This window comes from Polypterus senegalus, chromosome 7, assembly GCF_016835505.1.
Source record: "Polypterus senegalus isolate Bchr_013 chromosome 7, ASM1683550v1, whole genome shotgun sequence".
Lineage (NCBI taxonomy): Eukaryota > Metazoa > Chordata > Cladistia > Polypteriformes > Polypteridae > Polypterus > Polypterus senegalus.
In genome coordinates, this window is record NC_053160.1 from 144,845,002 (window position 1) to 144,866,790 (window position 21,789).

The following is a 21,789-nucleotide window of genomic DNA, read 5'->3' on the forward strand; positions in this document are numbered from 1 at the left end:
CCCAATAATGTGCTGCCCATGGCAGTCCGCCCCTCTGCCTGCCCCTAGCTAAGCCACTGGATGGAAACAAGCCAAAGTATTTGCTACACGCTTTTTGCTCTTCTTATTCCTTCAAAATAGCCAGAGGATTATAATTAGAAGGTTTGAAAGATGTCTTTTTATTGTCCAGAAGGGAGAAAGTTCCATCCATCCATTATCCAATCCGCTATATCCTAACTACAGGGTCATGGGTGTCTGCTGGAGCCAATCCCAGCCAACACAGAGTGCAAGGCAGGAAACAAACCCTGGGCAGGGTGTCAGCCCACTGCAAGATGCGTGCACACACACACACACACACATACACAGACACACACACCAAGCACACACTAGGGACAATTTAGAATCTCCAATGCACCTAACCTGCATGTCTTTGGACTGTGGGAGGAAACCCACGCAGACACGGGGAGAACATACAAACTCCATGCAGGGAGGACCCAGGAAATGAACCTGGGTCAGAGAGAAAGCTGCTATATAAAAAAACTTTTACAGAAATATGCAAGGTTGGATTGATCCATCCATTACCTTGACCACATTATTCCTCAATTTGAAAAGAATTGAAGAACCTTTCTCTTTTCACACATATCACTTGGGTGCAACATGTCTTTAAAAATGAATTTCCTGCACTGTCACTTAATTTTTTTCCCCTTGAGAACATGGGAGTGGTCTCCAACGGATGGGGGAAGAGGTTCTACTGGGAAATTGCTCAAATGGAGAGACATATTTGGAAAGTGGAGCGAGTCTATGCTGGCAGGTACCTTTTGGTCATTCCACCATTGAGAGGATTATAAGAGGAAGAAAACTACCACGTGATTACTTTTTTAAGCAATAATTCTATTTAAAACAGTTACATGTGTAATTTATCATTTTTCAAGTTTAAATAATTATTTTAAATATTTTTTTCCTCTAAAATATTCTCTTGCTAGATTTGGATTCGGCACCCTAATAAGGAACATGTAAAATTTTAGTAAAAAACATGGCAGAGCAGTGTTTTCAGTCATATCTGTTATTTACATAATTTTAAAATAAATCAAAGAGAGTTGTAGAGAGCTGAAGCACATGTCAGCTTTGTAGTGCCGCACCCTCAGCTATTCAGACACAGCACTCTGGAGATTGATCATAGCAAGCCGTGAGTTATAAAGGCTGGGCTTGTGTCAGTAGGTGATAAAGAACGAGGAGAGCTCACTGGGATGAACAATGCAAAAAATGCCACAAATGGTAAAGGAAAATTGTTGGCTGCAAGAAAATAAGAAAATGTGTAAATAAAGGAGAAACTCAAAGAATTTTGGAGACATCATCTTTCTGTTCAAAGTTCCATGTTTGTTGTTCAATGAGAGAATGAGTTGTGAAGCCCTGGGCGCGTACAGCCACTCCAACTCAACACAAACAAGCAGAACACACATTAAGCACACAACACCCGGTGTTTTTTCAATTCAGCACACAGTGCACAAATCACCAACACGCACAACACAGTCCCTTCTCCTCCACTCCTCCTCAGGCTTTGTCTTCTTCCTCCCGACTCTTGCCATTGACTGGTGGTGACTGGCTCCACGTGCCCAATGAGGTTCTTCCAGTCACACATCCAGATGTGGCGGAAGTGTGGCCAAATAGGGTCCTGAAAAGGTCCATGCACCCCCAACAGGGTTGCGCTCCCTTGATCATGACCAATGGCCCTGCTGGAAACCAAGGGGGCTGCCCTCTGTCGGCCCGAGGGAGAAACTGTCTTGAGAATACTCTCCGCAGGCAAGTGCTCTGGCTGTTCACTACAGAGTATGCTGATCGTCTGTAAAATGAGATGCAGTACAGTACAAGATTCGGAACTGTGATGAAAAGTGTTGAAATCCCATTGGGATTTTTACTTGTACAATGTAATACCATCAGAAGAAAATGAGATTCAACAACAACAGCTGTTAAATCCAACATGTTATTTGAACAGAAGTTATGCTTAATGATTGTCCAACAACCAAAATTGTATTTATAAAATTTTCCTGAACTTTTTGATTTTTTTTTGGTGAGATAAACTTAAATATTTTTTCATACTTTGACTTTGATTCTTAAGATCCATTTTGGCTGAGATGCACGCTGATTAGTCCTTTCTGGTAATAAAACCCCACACTGTTTTTGACTACGTTTCCTCTCCTGATGTATCCGTTTTACACATGTCTGAATAAACAAGGCGTCAACTTAGGTCCCTGACCAAAACCAAATCTTCTTTAGTTAATAAAAGAAAGGAAAGAAGATTTTGAAAAATACAGATAAAAAGCATAAAAAAATTACATTGTAAATTTGCATTATTTGTCAAAGTTACTGCAATGTGAAACAGTCAAATTACTATTGTTTGTCTCAGTCCTGAATTATAGGCCTTGTGAACAAATTATACAAATTTACACCATGATGATATATTTTGGAGTTTGAAGAATAACAGGGGAGGGACAGAGGAACAGTCTTAATTCATTTCAGGTATGTTTATTTCTTGTACTATCAGCCAATAATAAATTGTAATGAATTTCTATGGAAATAATAAACACTGTAAGAAATAATGCTAATCACACAGAGAGTTTTATCAAGCACAGAAACTTGTCTACTTACAATTGCTTATGGTAAGACTAATTGGCATTCATTACCATGTTTGTTTAGAGGTACAATCATTATATATTTATATACAGAGGCAGATTAAAAAGTTAGACATGCAGATTACAATTTAGAAGGTGTCTGAGGCTGAATGGACATTCTGCAATAAATGTGTCTTATTTAGTGCTCATCCTTAGTACTAGGGTGTTGTACTGTGTTAGCCATTATGAATGTAGAGAAAATAAGCAAAATGACACATTTTATTGCTAACTAAAAGATTATTATATGCCAAGCTTTTGAGGCAACTCAGGCCACTTCTTCAGGCAAGATGTAAGCATCCTGGTGAGCTCTGTGCTTTTTGAATACTGCAGAAGCTGTTGCACTTCCAAAGGCAGCAGCCAGAGCATTTCCTGCCAAACCCAGTCCAGTGCCTGTGTAAAGAATAAAAAACATGAAATTACAGAGACATATGCATTGCATGGTGCACTGCAAACTTAACAGTTGATTAACTTTACATTGATTATTTCAATTTCAACCTGTCTTAGACAGATGGCACAGCTAAATTCCAAAGTAAGGCATAGGAAGAAATCTGAGAGTATGTATAAAGCAAGAGATATGAAATATTTTAAAATTCAATTTACTACCTTTCTTTACGAGTAACATAGCCAAGTAATAATAACAATACAAAGCTAGTAATAATAATAACAACAATTAATTTTTTATAGCTCCAAACCACACAAAGAATTTCTCAATGAACTTCAACAGGCCCTGTTTAATTGACAGCCCTCCAGCATTGGCTTTTTAGGAAGACAAGAAAAAAAACCTCAAAAAATCCATGCAGGAGAAAAATTAGGAAGGGCAATTAGAAAGAGGAACCTCCTTTCAGTTAGGTTGGGTATGCAATAGCTGCCAAAAAGTATATCATATACAACACACATAACAGAATACAAGTAGTCCTTGTCTCAGAGCTAGATGGCCAATTAAACATTGCCATCTCAGAAATACAATATAATAATATGCTATAATTTGTTCTTGTACAACACTCCTCAACAAGTGCAGGTTAAGAGCACCGCAACAACCCCAAGGCATAATGCAATAATAGATTATACCAAAAATATACGGATACAGATTTCTTAAAACACACAGAAAATAAAGTGGAAACTGATTAACTGATTGGCAGCATGGTGGTGCAGTGGGTAGCGCTGCTGCCTCGCAGTTAGGAGACCTGGGTTTGCTTCCTGGGTCCTCCCTGTGTGGAGTTTACATGTTCTCCCTGTGTCTGTGTGGGTTTCCTCCGGGTACTCCGGATTCCTCCCACAGTCCAAAGACATGCAGGTTAGGTGCATTGGCGATTCTAAATTGTCCCTAGTGTGTGTGTGTGGGTGTGTGTGCCTGCGGTGGGTGGACGGCCTGCTCGGGGTTTGTTTCCTGCCTTGCGCCCTGTATTGGCTGGGATTGGCTCCAGCAGACCTCCGTGAACCCTGTAGTTAGGATATAGTGGGTTGGATAATGGATGGATGAATAAACTGCCCTATGACTTGGACTAGCAGAAGGGATGGCTATACTCTTGCTAACTTTCTCCATCAACACCAAGAACTCTTTTATCTTAACACATGACTTCTTTTATGATGTTTTTCTCTTGAATCTATCTTCCTTCACCCTTCAGCCTTCCAGACTCCTAGATTGCTGCTAATGTTGTATTAGAAAACTTGGGGTCACTTCCAGTTACACCCTGGACATTCTTTCTCATCCTGGGAAATGTTTTCTTTCGTTATATTGGGGAATCAGGCCAAACTTTTCCATTTCAGACATCTCAGTGTCCATTAAAAGAGCCATGCTTCCAGTTCCCATAAGGAAATAACATAATGGAGCCCCCTAGTAGGTGTGGTGGAATGATTGTGGTCTCCTCCCAGTACATCCTGACTTCACCCTGTAATTCATGCAAATGATATGTCTTGTGACTGCATTTGTCTGACGTTACCTGACTGGCAGTAATCAGGAACTCTGGGTGAGAAAACAGAGGAGTAAATGCTTTCCATGTTCATTGTTGCATCCATTTCGCTTTCATTTCTGCACTGTAATGGGCAATCTAACCCCATCTTCTTGAGCTAGGGATATTACGCTGTCACCCACCTCATAGTTGGTTTTGTGGCCTTTTGACACCTCTTTTTTGTGTCATTCCTATTCGGTACAGAGGGTAAAGTACTCCTAATAAATGTGGAGTCATCTGCCCTTAAGCATCAAGATCTTTCCGGACTCATCCCACCCCACTCACCCTCTGTTCACACCCTTTGTTCTCTTATCGGTAAATGGCTCTTTGATGCATGTGCTTAATTACTTGATCTTAAGAGTTTTCAACTGTTTCTGTTAAATTGGTTGCTTTTGGACTATTTAGAAATGGCACTTTCTTTCATTTTTTATGTTTGTACTGGTGGTTTATCTGTAGGAACTTCACCATATTCCATGCAATTGGCATTATTATGTCACAGTCATCCCTGCCAACGCAGGTCTGTTTCTACGGTGGAGGACTACTCTTTTGGAGTTTCATCTTTTTCTGTGCCATTCTGGCAACACCTTTGCTTCTGACTTACTCTTAAGTCACAAATTACAAATGCAAGGTTTTTCAGTTCAGTTTATGCAAAATCTTCAGTACTCACTAATAATTAAATGATACTCATGGCCATTGACCAATGGAAAATTTGCATATCATTGATCACACGGCCCATTGTTAGTCAATGGTGCTATTTCGGTCATTAGGCCAAGGTAATGTTTATAAGGTTGGAGAAACCTGCAGTCAACTGAAACTGAAGAAGTCGCTTGGATGAGTGATGAAACATATCGGAAAAAAAAAACTATGTCCAGATGAACAGAATCAGCTGTCTAGAATTTCCTTACCTGGATTACTGAGCATGCTTTGAGACAAAAAATATTAATTAATAAAAATATAAAAAAACATGTTGCTGTGGGCTAAAAAACTAAATTTTTTCAGTTCTTTAAGTAAGAGGTCATTAATAACCAGAAGTTTAAAATATTTCATTCAACCAGCATTCTTCATCCTTTGCACCACCACTTACCAGCAGACTGTAGAGCTGCAACCGCACCCCCTGCTGCAACTCCTCCTCCGTTGGCTATAGCACTTACAGACATTAACTTGGCTCCAAGAGATCCTGCTGCAATACCTGCTGATGTGAAACCAACTGCACCCAACAATACAGGAGCAGCTACCACACCTGCCGCTAAAAAGAAAGAAGAAATGGAAATCAGTGAAGAATGACCATGCAATATCAGAACTGGCAAATCTGCAAGGAATGACCATGCAAGGTCAGAACTGGCAAATAATATACCGTATGTACAATGAATGTGTACCTTGACATGGCCAATATCCGGCCAGGACGGCAGCTGGATGGAAGGACCCAGGCAGAGAACATCCACAAGGCACTACCTCCCGAGGATGCTAGAGGATAGCCCTCGCTGGCAGTTTGTGGCACCACGGATTCCTGCTGGGCATGCTGGGAATTGGAGTTTGGTACAGGCCTGTTAGGTTCCATGGGGGCTACCAGTGGGAGCTGCAGAGCCTTACATTGGACTTCCACCACACCTGGGAGTAATTCCTGGTAACGCTGAAGAGCCACCTGGAGCACTCCCAGGAGCTGCTTAAAAGGAGCTGCCTCACTCCATTCGGGGAGGAAGTGCAGGAGTGCAGGAAGAAGAAGAAAAGAAACAAAGGAAAAGAAAAAGTGCTGTGTTCTGTTTATGGTACTGTGCTGTAGGGGGAACAAAAGACAAGTGTTTCCCCTAGAAAAGAAAAACATGTGTGTTGTAAAGACTTGTGCCAAGAGTCTGTCTGTGTCAGGGTTGGGTGGCTGATGTGCCCCCTGGTGGCCACAACCTTTAAAAAGTTCCAAAAGATATACAGTACGGTATGTGTGCTAGCATAATGCTGTGTTCTAATTTATATGTGCGACTTTCCAATTGAAAAAATAACTAATATTCTTAATTGTTTTATGAACAGGCATTGCAGTATCTTGTATACAGTATCTCTCTTAGGTTTAGTTAGCTGAATTTTACACAACAGTGATCCAAACATGCAAATCTGCTCAGTATACAGTACATCTATATTGTGCTGAGCTGACCTAAAGGTCCAAAACCATAAAATAACTTAAGAAAATGTAAACTTAATGCTTTTGAGAAACACTGGCCTTTAAAGTGTTTTACAAATTTGTCACATCTTAATAATTTAGATTGTAAAATCTAAATTAAATAAAACACCTTGACAAGTTTGCTTAAAGGATAGGTTTGGCATTTTTCAAGTCACAGTTATTTCTGCACAAACATGGCATATTTTAAAAAATATCTTGCCCATACTTGCACTTTAAAATTGAGGTTAAAGGGCCATGTGGCATCACCAGAAAATAAAAGCCTAAAAAGCAGCAAAACTTTCTGTATAAGAAAACATGCTTTCCATGTTTCAGACGTATGTTGCCTTTTGTGTTTCTGACACTGGTTTGTGACAACAAAAGGGATCTGCAAATAATCATTTTATCACATATTGCTGGTACTATTTTTCTCATAGTGAGGATGCATTTTCGATTTGCTTGTGTGAGTTCTCACAAAAATATGGAAGTAAATCAAAACAAAACATTCATGTGGCACAAACAGTTTACGGTGATTCTGCCTTTTGAGATGTGAAAGATTATTACAGAAGTCAAACCCTGAGAAGACATGCAGAGGTGGTTGACTACTACCTGTACTATGTTTGTGAAGAAATAACTAAAATTTTAAAAATAATGAACTTATGCGTTAACAGTGGAACACTGCAATGCTGGTTAAAAGACCAGAATTATCATCCATCCATCCATCCATCCATTTTCCAACCCGCTGAATCCGAACACAGGGTCACGGTGGTCTGCTGGAGCCAATCCCAGCCAACACTGGGCACAAGGCGGGAACCAATCCTGGGCAGGGTGCCAACCCACTGCAGAGAATTATCATGTAAATGTTTAATATGTTTGAAAAAATAAATCAGGATTAATTAACAAAAACAAAGGGTTTTAGTCAGAGTGCAAAACTTGCTTTTTTATTATCTTTTTTTTGTCAGTCAGAAAATTATTCATAGTATTTATTTTATTGTTCAGCTAGTACTGGTAGATTTTTTGTCTGAAATTTAATTTGGAAAAAATGTGTCACTTGACTGTTTAAAAACTTAAGTACCCAGAACTATGTGATTTTACTCATGTAACCTGAAAGTTGCTTATAAAGGAAGAATAAAAACTCCGATTTAAAAGTTTTGCATTTAAACAGGACTGTCTTCCTAAAATAAATCAGAATTAAGCAGAATTCTGTTCTTCTCTCCTGTGGTACTATGATAATTTTGAGTTTCTTTAGTATTTAATATTACTTCATTTAGAATTACCTGCTCCTCCAATCAGTAGTGCATAATTAAAAAGGCTTCCACCTGTTCATAAAAATGAGAAAAACACATTAAAATCATAATGAAAACAGGAGACATTTTTTATTTAATTCATACATGAACTAAAATCTTTGAATCAACAATATTTAATGTGGGTTGTGGTTTTAAAATAAATTGTATACACAGCAAATTATGCCTCTATGGTCAAAAAAGGAAAGAAGGCAGTATTACCATAAAGTAGACAACAATGTATTGATATTTCCTAAAATAGTTAAGCATACAAAGCTTATCCTGATTGTTACGTGTTTTTATTTCATGTTTTCAAGTTTTGCTTCTGATTTTACATTGCAAGTGTGATGTCAGCTGTTATGGCAATGACGTAAAACTGAAATTACAATATAAAATTGTTAACACTGTTGGCATCAGTATTAACATAAATTTAAAAAAAAATGTAAAAAAGAAATAGTTTATTCAACAATGGACTAGAATGGTTTGGTAGAGACTTAGTCTATGGCGCCAAAGACAAACATTATATGAGGAAGATTTTCCACAGTGTTTTGAAAACTTTCATATTTCATAAAAATGTTTTTCATATATAAATATACTTTCAATGACTGTTACTTCCATTTCAATTTGAGATCAGTACATGAACGTTTTGAAGTGCTTAGATTATTATTCAACCACACTCTTAAAAATAAAGGTGGTTCTTCAGAGACATGTCATAGAGGAAGTGTTTTTGGTTCCCAGAAGACCCATCCACATGAAGATTCCAGAAAGAACCTTTATTTAGATCCGTAACCAGTTCCATATAGTAAATGACATGAATAGATGGTAACAGATTTGTGAAATACCAATGGTTCCTACTTTTAAAGGGACTCTCACGACATACAATCACACAGGTTAAGTTCAGGTTTTCTTAATCTGTTAGTCTCCTCTTATGTAGACTGCCAAACATTAAAGATTTTTTTTCTGGACATTAGGGTGTTTCTCTAAGCACAAATAATCAACTTCATATGCAAAGAACCCCTCCCAGAATTTAATGATGCTTGGTAAAGTAATCGTTCTACAAGGAACCACACAACCCAGTAAAGAACCATTTAGTGCCATTAAAGAATTGTTTTTTTTTTTTTTTAGAGTTAGGGATCAATAACTCTCAAGTCGGAGTTAAAAGGGAGAGAAACTAATATGTTAATTGACATTGTAAAAACATTTATAAAGGGAATGCACAAGAATTTATTTGTTCTGATAACATTTGAAGAAATTGATCAATTTAACTCTTTTTTTTTTCTAAAATACAACTGTGAAGTATTATGTAGAAGTATTTTCAGTTTTGAATGACTGTTTGGATTAGCATGGTAAAGACTCACCTTCATCCTCAGAACTGCTTTTTCCTTCTCCTAGAAAACAGAAAATATATCAAAGTTAAACAACTTAATCACATGGGACTGCGGGCAGTCATAGCCTTTCTTTATCAAACTGACTGAAGGCAAAAAATAATAAACAAGACGTAAAGTCATCACTGGGTATCTTAGACGATAAACTAAATGAAATAAAAAAAAATCAAATAAAAGCTAAAAAAAATCCCTAATGTAATTAAACATACATTAACTTATGGTTACCTACAACCTAAATCTGTCTGTTGCCATTAAGTTTACACCAGCAAATGTTGTGAGCATTAGGTGTCCAGAAGGTATTTTAGGAGATGCTGACATATCAGGTGACTCTGCCCAACACAATACATCTACCAATCATGTCAGCTCTGCAGAGGAAGTGGCAGATGTTACATTGTTATCCCAATTTGCGCTGATATACACACATTTATTACAAGCTAGCACTGGGGAAAGAATCAAAGGTGCCTAACTAATGTGAGGAGTAGATTAATGCAGAAGTAAACAGCGAAGAAGAGAAACCACTCCAAAAATCTGTTAAGGACTGCAACAATAAATAACTTAAAAAGGCAAGTAAGAATGCAGAATAATTTCTCCCAAGACAAACCCTTTTATTCTGCTGGAATCCAGGTATGCTCTTCATTTACCCAAGTGGTTTGTGATTTTTTGCCACTGATTTGTTGGGGGGTCTGGACAGAGGCTGTACTGTATATCTGTTCTTGTTCTCTTAGGCTTGAGTGCAGCATTTGACACCATAGACCTCAGTAGTCTTATAAATCACCTTTGACAATGAGTGGGCCTCCCCGGCAACATCTTAACGTCTTAAATTGGCTTAAGCCAAGCCAAGGTAGTCGTAGGTTGTTGGTTATGGTGATTGTACTTCGGAGACCTATGATATTGTATATTTTTTACCAGAAGGATCTGTTCCGGGTTCACTGCTATTTTCAATCTACATGCTTCCATTAGGTCAGATTATCTAAAAGCACAAGGTGTGTTATTACAGCCATGCAGATGACACACAACTGTCACCCTGACATCCTTGTTTCTCCAATCCAATGCCTTAGCAGTATTTCCGATTGGATGGGTAAAAACTTTCTCAAACTAAATAATGAAAAAATAGAACTCTTAGTGACTGGAATACATGGAAATAGGGAGAGTGTTACAAAATATACTTGATCCCTTAGGATTAAAAGTCAAGGTAAAGAATTTAGAGGTAATCATTCACTCTGACCTCAATATTAACTCACATATTAATCAGATTACTAGTACTGCATTTTTTCACTTAAGGAATATAGTAAAAGTTAGACCACTTAAAACTTTACAAGATGTTGAAAAATTAGCTTTTGTTTTTAGTCAACTAGATTATGTAATGCACACCTAACAGGACTACCTAAGAAATACATCAATTTCAAGCTAACTGGAAAAAGAAAATCTGAGCACATCTCACAGCTTTAGCACTGTTACATTGGCTACCTTTGTCATTCAGAATTGACTTTAAAATATTACTAATGGTTTACTAATGGTTTATAAAACCTTGAATAATCTCAACCCGTCCTTTATTTTAGAATACATGTGCCCCTACACTCCAAGTAGTAACCTAATCTTCTGATGGTGGTCTTCTTATAATTCCAAGAGCCAAGCATTAAAGAAATGGTGAGGCAGCCTTTTACTGTTATACACCTAAAATCTGGAATATCTTAGCAATAGAAATTTGTCAGGCTAATACAATGGATCATTTTAAAAACTGCCAAAATCCCATTATTTTAATATGGCTTTTTCATAGTGTGACACGTGAGTCCCTGTCTTGTACCCCAAAACACAAGGTTGAGTCTCAGTACTTTTGCAAAACCAGCAAAATGCGGGATGTACCACTCTCCTATATACAGACACAGCAAACGGGCATAGTCGGGGCCAGGTTAGTGGCCAAGTAATACTGTTCCCTGCCTTTATAATGTCCCTTGCATCACCCATTGGAGACTTTGGAGGATATAGTGCGACCTCGATCAACAACAACAACAACAACATTTATTTATATAGCACATTTTCATACAAACAGTAGCTCAAAGTGCTTTACATATTAAAGAATAGAAAAATGAAAGACACAATTATAAAACAAAATAAATCAACATTAACTTGAATAAGAGTAAGGTTCAATGGCCAGGGGACAGAAAAAACAAAAACTCCAGACGGCTGGAGAAAAATAAAATCTGTGGGGATTCCAGACCATGAGACCGCCCAGATCGGCTCATAGTTGTTTCTGTGGCTGCCTCAGCAACAGACAAACAGTCCTCCACCTACATGGCAGGCATCCTTCGGTGTGACATCCCATTGGGGGATGTCCTAAATGAATTCATAAACCTCACAATAGCTACATTTTAGTTGTATTCCTAATAGACAGTATGGGCATAGCATTATCATATTCTTCAGGAATCTGCAATCTTTAATCTAATCTCTACTATTGTCTGCTGTCTTTTCCAGTTCTTCTGTGGTGGCAATCGGCACCACCACTACATGGTCAAGGTACCATGCAGCCACCTATGATGATGAAATGAAGGCGGATAGACCGTCTGTCCAGGAGACCAACTTTATCAAATCCTATCTCATGAACCCTGAAAAAAAAGAGGGATGAATTATGAACATTTATGTTAAGTGGAATGCTCAGTGGGGGCCGGTGGTCTTTATGCCTTGGAATACCTACAGATTTAGTTTTTTTCTCAACCATAACTGGAGTTTTTTTTTTCTGTCTGTCCTCCTGGCCATCTGACCTTCTCACCAAACTCATATATATTAGTATATAATGACAATACTCTAACTTTATATTTCTTTAGATTGTTCAGATTTTTTTCTTTCCTTACCTTATTTAGTTCTTTTTTCTTGTAATTTTTGAATTGTATGTGTAACTAACTGATTGACTTTTGTTTTATTCTTTGATATTCAAATATCAAGGTTTACTTTTAGGGTATCATATACAGTAGGTTTCAAAGAAACTGATAACACTGGGATAATAAAGAAATTGTGAAAGTTGCAGACTGAAAACCTGCAATTATTCTGAGAAAGATTCGTCTTAAGAAGGAGCAATTTTCCTATAGTCAAGGAAGTGGAATATTAAATGCATAATTGAATTTCTTGAGAGAATAAACAAAACTCATTCTCTTTGAACAGTGAAAAAAATAATAAGCTGAGAAAAAAAAAACAAGAACATTTGAGAAATTATGAAAAAACTATTGTTATGGTGTACCTTCCCCACAAGGTAATTCCAGAAAATCAGGCAGCCGATTTCTAGTCACACCCTGTAAAGGCCCTGCAAACCATCATGGAATGAGACCAAGCAAGTGCGATCACCAGTATTGTCCATAACTTGGTAGGTAGGGTGTTTTAGTGTTAGGGTGGAGATGATAATACAAAATGGACTCAGAGAAGCAAGGATTGCCAGAGGGAAATTCTTTGGGCTAGTATGCCCTGGAACTGTGCTATAGCCTTGACTCTGGAACTGGTTCCAAGAATGCTACAGAAAGGGAAGAATTTGCCTCCTTTTTCAGAGCTCATTGACATGAAGTTTCATGAGTTTGCTGTGGGGATGAAAACAACAGAGTTACAGACGAGGATAAACTTTAATTGTGCAGTAGGGAAAAACTGGGCAAACCTTTCAGTAGACCAGCTGGTCAAGGCAGACCTGACATTCTGTATGTTTTTCTTCTTTTAATAACCCTTCATCAATACTGTCCAGTAAGTAAAAGCCATAATGTTTTAGCATACCCAGATTTGATTTGATAAAGGACAGTGCTAATATTTAGAGTATCTGAAAACATTTTTACAACATCTCTTATACACTTTTCTTAATTACTTTAAGCTGCAAAGTTTAAATATAATGGAAGAAAAGTAAATGTATTACTATGCCACAAAACTAAGAAGCAAAGACACTGAACATTTATGCTTAAGAAGTGACAACATTTTATATTTACAGCTGAAAGACTACAGTAGAAAAAATTTAATAAATTGCAATGGGCCAGAAAAGGGTGTCATGAGCTATTTTTTGTTCTGCACAAAAAATATCATATAAAAACTACACAGAAAAATACCAATTATAATTATTTACAATGAATTATATTCATTATATTGTTAAGTAGATAAGTGTACCAGCAGCCTGTGGAAGAATAATTTTAGAGTATGAGAAAGAAGGGAACAAGGAGTCATGATTAAAAGGAAAATCATGTATCTATGTAATGCTAAGTATAAATTAAGCTAACATAGGTAAGATTCTTGGTTGAAACTGCTAAAGAGCTGCAGAGATATTATTATCACTTTACTCTTATAAAACAGCTGTTTGTGTGCCAAATAAGGAAGTAAGTGCATGTCTCTGCAAAAGAAAACTGCTGATCCATATACACCCTATGATATTTCGAAACTAGCTCTGACCAGCTTTGAAGAGCATGCTTACTAATCTAAGTAAATTAGTTAAAGCTGTGGGATTGTTTTTGGGTTTCTCTTAAGTTAAATTAAAACTAACATTGTGTAATGTTAACTGCTTGTGCAAGTTTCCACTCAAAAGAGGTTAACAAGCAGGGTATAAAAAAGGGAAACTCCCTGCTCAGACAGGCTGATTTTGACAGCTGCTGCAGCATCCTGCTCACCAAGTATAAAAAAGATTCTCCTACTTTAAATTCATGAGACTCCTGTCGTTCCTGACTTTCAGCGACCACAGGTAACATAGCATTCATCTTAAAGTAATAGCATAAAGACCTTTTCAGGCATATCAAGAAAGAAGAAAAAGGTCAAGTGAACAACAAAATGAAATGAAAGTTGACTAAGAGATGATTAAGAAATCAGCAGATGTCTTGAATTAAACAAGACTGGACAGTTGTTATGTACACAGAAATTTCAAGAGTGGTGGCTCTACCAAAAAGATATAAAAAAACCTAGAATATAATAAAATAGAGTTATTTTATATAAGTCATTTGAGTATAAACCAATGGACCAGCTGGAGTAAATGTATGCATTGATTGCCTCTAATTGGCTAACTATCACTCACCCCTTCACCGCCTAACAGCTAAGGTATGGTGAGCATACAGACGCAAAATGGCTGTCGTTGCATCATCTCCAGGGGGATGCTGCTCATTAAAGGTGGTTACAGTGGCTCCCCACTCACTATGAAAAACGCTATTTAAATGTAATGAATTATTATTATACTGTAGAATCACAAAGTTGTAGTTGCAAAAGTCAACGTGGATTCAAATTGCTTACATATTATGTTTTTAGCCCTTCTGTTCTTATATTTTTTCTTAGGATAATAAAATTAATTTAATTACACTGAACTAATACACTGTGGAAGTCAAAGCTATAAAGCATACATGCTTGAAATTATTCTCTGTAACAAGCAATAAACAAAAGGGACAGGTGTTCCTCATAGGAATGAAAGACAGAAGTTCAATACATAAGTAGGTTTCGTCAGAAACGAAACTTAACCTTATTTCTTTCACCTTCACAGCAGTAATGAAAGGTCAATAAGGGTATTATTTCATAACTATACAAAGTCTAGATGACTTGATGCTTCTTCCATAATCCCTTTATATATTTATATACCAGTCTAAGTATGCATTCACTAAAATCAATGTGATAAATACATAGCACCATTTATTTGCATTCTAGATACAGAATATAAAGATAATAAAATAAAAACCTCACTCTATATACTGTATACTATAAGGAAAACTAGCACAGCAAGTGTTTATCAAGCCATGCAGAGTCTGAACTAAAGCCTCTGATCTTTATTCTTAATTTTTTGTAAAATTCACATGTACAGATAAAAGCGATTTAGGCTTCCTGAGAAGAATTTGCTGTTTGTTACCCTATACAGCAAGATTGTTTCAATTGTTTCCAATATCCTTCTAATATATTCTTTTAACAATATTTTTTTCTAGAAGAGAAGAAAATCAAAAAGCTATTCTTTCAATACAATCATTTTTCATCAAAGATTATAATCAAACACGAACATTAATAGTTATGGTTTTGAGTAATGTTAACTAGTGGAACACTGGTCCTCAAAAGATAGCTCTTAGATTCATTTTCCCTAAAGGTAGTTAAATTTGGTTAGAATTTCAAATATTGGGTGCACTCATGAATTTGCACAGATATCTGGGGGGGGTCAAGGAAATATGCCAACCCTGTCTACTTGTGTTTAATGAACTTGGGCAAAAAGCTTATAACCATTATAACTTATGTTAACATATAAATCTTTAATGGTCTGGACACCTTCTGATTTCTATAGACAAAACACAGTAAGAAGGCTGAAATGTTTTATCAAAAGTGGGGGCTGCTGGAAATAGCACCACTGCCTTAAACAATGTTCACAGTAGTACCATATCTTAAGTGAATGACGCACCATAGTGTTGCTGATAAATTCACAGTAATTAGTTCTGATTGCAACACATTTAGTTTTAACCAGCCAAACGCTGTTGGGTGTTTTAGGAGACTATATGTGTGACAATGTAGCATTTAAATAAATATTATACACTATATTTACTTCATTAAATAACACAGTCAGAGGTTGCATGCCTTAAAATGTGTTCCTATTCCAAGTCAGCTGCATTCTCCCAGCATCAAAAATATATTTTCAATATTTTATTATGAATATGAAATATTGTCGTTATACATTATCATTCAAAACAAAATGTAAAGATTAAAATCTTACCTTGGAAAGTGATAATCAAAATTATGAACAAAACAGCAGTAGTCTTCTGGTACATGTTTAATGCACAGGTTTTTGTGTGTGTTACCTGGTGAATGTTCTATTCCTACTGGAATAAAGGAAAATATGTAAGAAGCATAAAGATGGAGCTATTTAATATGCCTAATGAGGCTACCTAACCAGTCTGACCAGATGTATTAGTTTAGACAACAAGACATGAATGTCATTATATTTGAGAAAGGATTAGGTAAAGTTTAATAATCTTAAGGGGGAAATTTAGATGAATACAGCAGGAGAAACATAAAAAACAAAGGACACAAATTTATAGGACAAATAAAACAATGAAATAATCAATCAATAAATGAATACATAACATATCTTGTGCAGATATTGCAAGATGAACTTAGAGTATTTAATTAGAGCATTTAGTTTGAGAGTTCAGGAGGAAGTACTGTATAGAGTTGCCTGATAGCAGGTAGAAAATATCCCCAGCGGTGCTTCTTAGAACTCTGCGGTGGTATGACATTGTGGCTCCAAGACAGGGCCTGCTGGAAGGGATGGAGGAGATTTTTCATGATGGCATCCAATTTTGCCACCATCCTCTTTTCTACAACAGCTTCCAATGTGTCCAGGGCTAGCCATGTGATGGAGCCTCTTTCCTGATAAGTTTGTGGATCCATTGAGCTCAAGTTGTTCCCCAGGAGACTGCAGCATAAAACAATACACTGGCTACTACTAGAACATGCATACATCAAGAGATCTGAGTCTCCTTGGAAAATACAGTCTTCTCTGGCCCTCCTCGTATTGTCAGACCAGTCCAATTTGTTGTGTATATGAACCCACAGGTATTTATAGGTCTCTAGCACTTCTAAGTTCTCCCCAGTGACTGGTCTCAGAGGCTCCTTAGTATGATGGGAGTCCACTGCCAGCTTTTTTGTCTTGCTGATTTAGGAAGAACCACTGCAACGCAACACCATAAGACAAAGTCCTCTACAACCTTCCTGTACTCGGATTTGTCTCCATTGTTAATGCAGCCTATGCTGGAAGAATCATATGGAAATTCCAGTAGGTGACATTGTCCTGGAAATCTGAGACAGATGCTTTAAAGGGAGGTGCTTCATTATTATACACCACCATTTCTGACACACAATCCCTTAGCCTTACAAAATGCTCTCTGTTGGTCAGATAGTCCATGATCCACTAGGTTGTGTGGTTATCAAGATGCAAATCCTTGAGTTTTTTCCCCAATTGATGAAGCAGAACAGTTTTAAAGACACTGGAAAACCTAAAGAACATTATTCTGACTGTGGTGGGATTAGGCCATTTGGAGCATATAGATCAGAGCATCCTCCACACCTATCTCTATCTGATAGGCAAACTGCAATGGATCCAGATGTTCTAAAACCAGGGGTTGGACCTGGTTTAAAGGTCTTTGTGATATATGAAGTTAAGAGCAACTAGTCTGAAGTCCTTGGGATCATGGAAATGTCCTTTCTTTGGCACTGGAACTACACAAGATGTTTCCCACAGCTACAGTATGCAACCTTCTGCAAATACAGAAGGGGAGAACAGACACTGAAGAACTCCACAGATCTGGCCAGCACTTATTGTCAACACCGTGGGTGTGATTCCATCCAGAGCAGCCATGTTCATTCAGAGTTTTCCAGTTCTCTCCTTACTTAATCAACACAAACAGTCCAGAAAGTGGTGTGGAGACCACAGCAGCGATGCCATTGCAGGGTAAGGTGTGTAGGGTGCAGGTGGCAGTAGGGATTCCAGAACCTCCTTAGCTTCCACACAGAGACTAGCAGTACTGGGAGTGGGATGGATTAACAAGAATGAGTTAAACATGTTGTAGAACTGGTTTAATTTATGAGCTCTGTTCTTGCTCCCTTCCTCTGCATGTTTCATACCCTGTTTGTAACCAGTGATAGTCCTCATCCTGTTTCACACTTCCTTGTTCTGGTGTAAATTCCATCCATCCATTATGCAACCCGCTATATCCTAACTACAGGGTCACGGGTGTCTGCTGGAGCCAAAACAAACAAACCTCAGGCAGGGAGCCAGCCCACTGCAGGGCACGCACACACACACACACACACACACACCAAGCACACACTAAGGGCAATTTAGAATCGCCAATGCACCTAACCTGCATGTCTTTGGACTGTGGGAGGAAACCGGAGTACCTGGAGGAAACCCATGCAGACACGGTGAGAACATGCAAACTCCACGCAGGGAGGACCCGGGAAGCAAACCCGGGTCTCCTAACTGCGAGGTGGCAGCACTACCACTGCACCACCGTGCTGCCCCCGGTGTAACTTGTGCTCAGGTTTGTCTCTGTAGTAGGCTTTGCCCTCATGGAGCTGCTTCCTAAGTTCTAACTGCACCCACTGGATATCATTCTTATCTCCAGACCTGAAGGCTCTCTTCTTTTTATCCAGTAAGGATTTAACTTTTTTGTGACCCATGGTTTTTTGTCTTTGTGGGGTCTCTTTAATCCACAGAAAATGTGACGTAATCTGTAATACAGTTTCAGAGTCCCTCAATGCCTTTATCATGTGACTCATAAAGTATATCCCAGTCAGTGTTCTCAAATGCACCCTTCAGAGCCTCCTTAGCCTCCATTGTCCATTCCTGCATGGTCCTGGTGGTGGCTGGCAGCCATTGGACAATGGTTTATATGGAGGTATTTGCACCAAATTATGGTCAGATCTGCCTAAAGGTGTCAAAGAAACATTAGCATATAACAAGTAGAGGGTGCTGTTTTGACCTTGTTGTACAATTCACAAACTGGTAAAAATAGGTGAGGGTGGAGGAAAGTGGAACAAGGTTAAAGCCTCCAGAAACTGTGATTAAAGCACTGAGATGGTCAGTAGTGAGTATGCTTATTACCTTGTGTCTGTTGCGATTACCGCATCTGCCAAGGGATGAGTGGAGAAAACTGCCAGCACAATGGCATGTGAAAACTTTTGGGGCATATAATAAGGCTGTAAGCCCATCATGAGCAGCTCAACATTTGGGTCTCATGCCTGTACTTTGCACAAAAATGGCAAGTCGGCGCTCCTCTCTTCTTACCACTTTCATTTCTGTGTTTGTCTCACCTGCACAATTTTAAATCCGTTAATGCCACCATGGAGTCCAGTGTTTCAGGTCTAAGCCACATCCATGTGAAGTACATAAGACAACTGAGTTTGTATTCCCTTTGGCTCCTAATCAGCACTGAGAGCTCTTCCATTTTATTTGCCAGCAATCTTACATTGCCCATAATGATCGAAGGCAGGTATGGTCTGTACCTTCTCCTCTTGTTGCAGAACCACCTTTTCTTTTTTCCAAGCGTCTATGCAGTAGCTCTTCTGGCAGCTCCTTTGATATGCGAGACAAAAGGGTGCAGGTCCCACAGTCAGGTCAGTTGCAGTCAGGTGTAAGTGAGTGTCAGTCCTTTTCACAAGTTCAGATATCCATTACTTGAGACATTTAAAAATCACAGGAGGCACAGATTGCGTAACGAATAGCAATAAAAGAGTGGAGAAAGACTTTGTGAAGCCGATGTCATTACATGAAGTATGTAAGCTTTGAGTTTTGATGCTAGACCATTTATCTTATTAGAGCCTTCATCTTCCTCATGGCTTCTCTCTATTTTATCCATCCATCCATCCATTGTCCAACCCACTATATCCTAACACAGGGTCACAGGGGTCTGCTGGAGCCAATCCCAGCCAGCACAGGGCGCAAGGCAGGAACAAATCCCTGGGCAGTGTACCAGCCCACCGCAGGGCACACACACACCCACACACCAAGCACACACTAGGGACAATTTAGGATCGCCAGTGCACCTAACCTGCAAGTCTTTGGACTGTGGGAGGAAACTGGAGCACATATTTTATCATTTAGAATTTTTATTCTATACTAGCTGTCCCCCATGGCTCAGTCCGCGTAGTAGTGAATGTTCAAGCAAATTATAGAAAAAAACCTGATCTAAATCCATTAAGGAGTTCTCTCGTGAAAATCAGACAGACAGTTCAGGCTGCATAATAGTGAAACATGACAAACTTTAAAAATCAATAAACAAACAGGTATCGCTAGCTAAGCGGTGGCAAGGTCCACTCCAACATGTAGCTAGAGGTAGAGAGATTCGAATGGAGGCTGGCACGTGAGTGAGAATACAACACAATACAATGCAATTTATTTTTGTATAGCTCAAAATCACACAAGAAGTGCTGCAATGTGCTTTAACCCTAGTAGGGGAAAAAATGGAAGAAACCTTGGGAAAGACAGTTCAAAGAGAGACCCCTTTCCCAGGTAGGTTGGGTGTGCAGTGGGTGTCAAAGAAAAGGGGGTTCAATCCAATACACAGAACAAAACACAAGTAATCTTCAATACAGTATAACAGTAACATAAGTACAGAGCAGAATTTAACAGTAGATGATATCACATAATATCATTTGGATTGGTTTAGAATCCTGGAGACCTCAGCCATCAAGCTGCCTCCCCCCATTGGCCATTCCACAGCTGGGATAGCGCTGGGCCAGCCAATCTGATGAAAGGACCCTTTTACCTGACAATTCATGTGATCCTTCATCAGAGATGACTTTACCTTAGGCAGGCAAAACCACTTGGCAGGTGGGCAGTGGTGCCAAGTGCCACATTTGAGTGGCAGGCAAAACCACTTGGCAGGTGGGCAGTGGTACCAAGTGCCACATATGAGTACTGAGAAGAGAATAGGTGAGAGTTAGTAACAAATTCTAACTTACAGTATGTTTTACTGCTAATGACCAATAACAGAGATGCAATATGTAGCAGCTAAAGTCAGGATATGCTCAACTAAAGGAGTGATTCTTCAACCAGAATTTGAAAGCTGAGACCGAAGGGACATCTCTTATAGTAGCAGGCAGACCATTCCACAGTTTAGGAGCCCTGTAACTAAATGTTCGACCTCCCACTGTTATTTTATTAATCCTTGGAATCATAAACAGACCAGCATCTTGAGATCTTAATGTGCACTCTGGTTTGTAAGTCATGATAAGCTCAAAGAAGTAAGCCGGACCTTTGAGATTTAAGGCTTTATATGTTAAAAGGAGGATTTTGAAATCCACCCTAAACTTAACTGGTAGCCAATGTAAGGATTTAAGAACTGGAGTTATATGTTCGTATTTTCTTGTGCTTGTAATAATTCTTGCAGCAGCATTTTGAATTAACTGGAGGATATATAAAGAACAATATGAACATCCAGTGAACACAGCATTACAGTAGTCAATTCTACTAGAGATAAATGCATAAATTAATTTCTCAGAATCCTGTTTATTTAGAAAGTGTCTTAATTTTACAACATTTTTAAGATGGAAGAAACATGATTTGGACAACTTTGTAATGTGCGCTTTAAATGACATGTTAGAGTCAAAGATAAAGTTCTACAGCGGAAAGATAAAGTTCTACAGCGGATTGTGTCGAGAGCGCAGAGGATTATCAGGATACAACATCTACCCTGAATAACATTTATAGCACACTCTGCCTCAGCCATGTGCACAGTCTATTTAAACTGTTCCCATACCTCCAATGCTTCACAGCCTTTCCTGCATAAACCTCAAGGTTCAGAAACAGTTTCATCCCAAGAGCTATAAACACACTCAATCAGTCCATCAAGTGCTCCTGGTAGAACTGTTTGTACTTAGAATTACAATTACCTCACTGTAAGCTTG

General features: G+C 38.4%; 1 protein-coding gene across 1 annotated transcript; it reads right to left on the minus strand.

The window, feature by feature from the left end:
- Positions 1 to 2,867: 2,867 nt before the first annotated feature.
- Positions 2,868 to 16,219, minus strand: LOC120532895 (interferon alpha-inducible protein 27-like protein 2A). The gene is made up of 5 exons (XM_039759368.1): positions 16,094 to 16,219; positions 9,385 to 9,414; positions 8,021 to 8,062; positions 5,682 to 5,843; positions 2,868 to 3,038 (listed from the first exon to the last, which is right to left on the minus strand). The coding sequence occupies exons 1-5, from the start codon at positions 16,146 to 16,148 to the stop codon at positions 2,914 to 2,916; spliced, it is 414 nt and encodes a 137-aa protein (XP_039615302.1). The 5' UTR covers positions 16,149 to 16,219; the 3' UTR covers positions 2,868 to 2,913.
- Between the last annotated feature and the right edge of the window lie 5,570 nt (positions 16,220 to 21,789).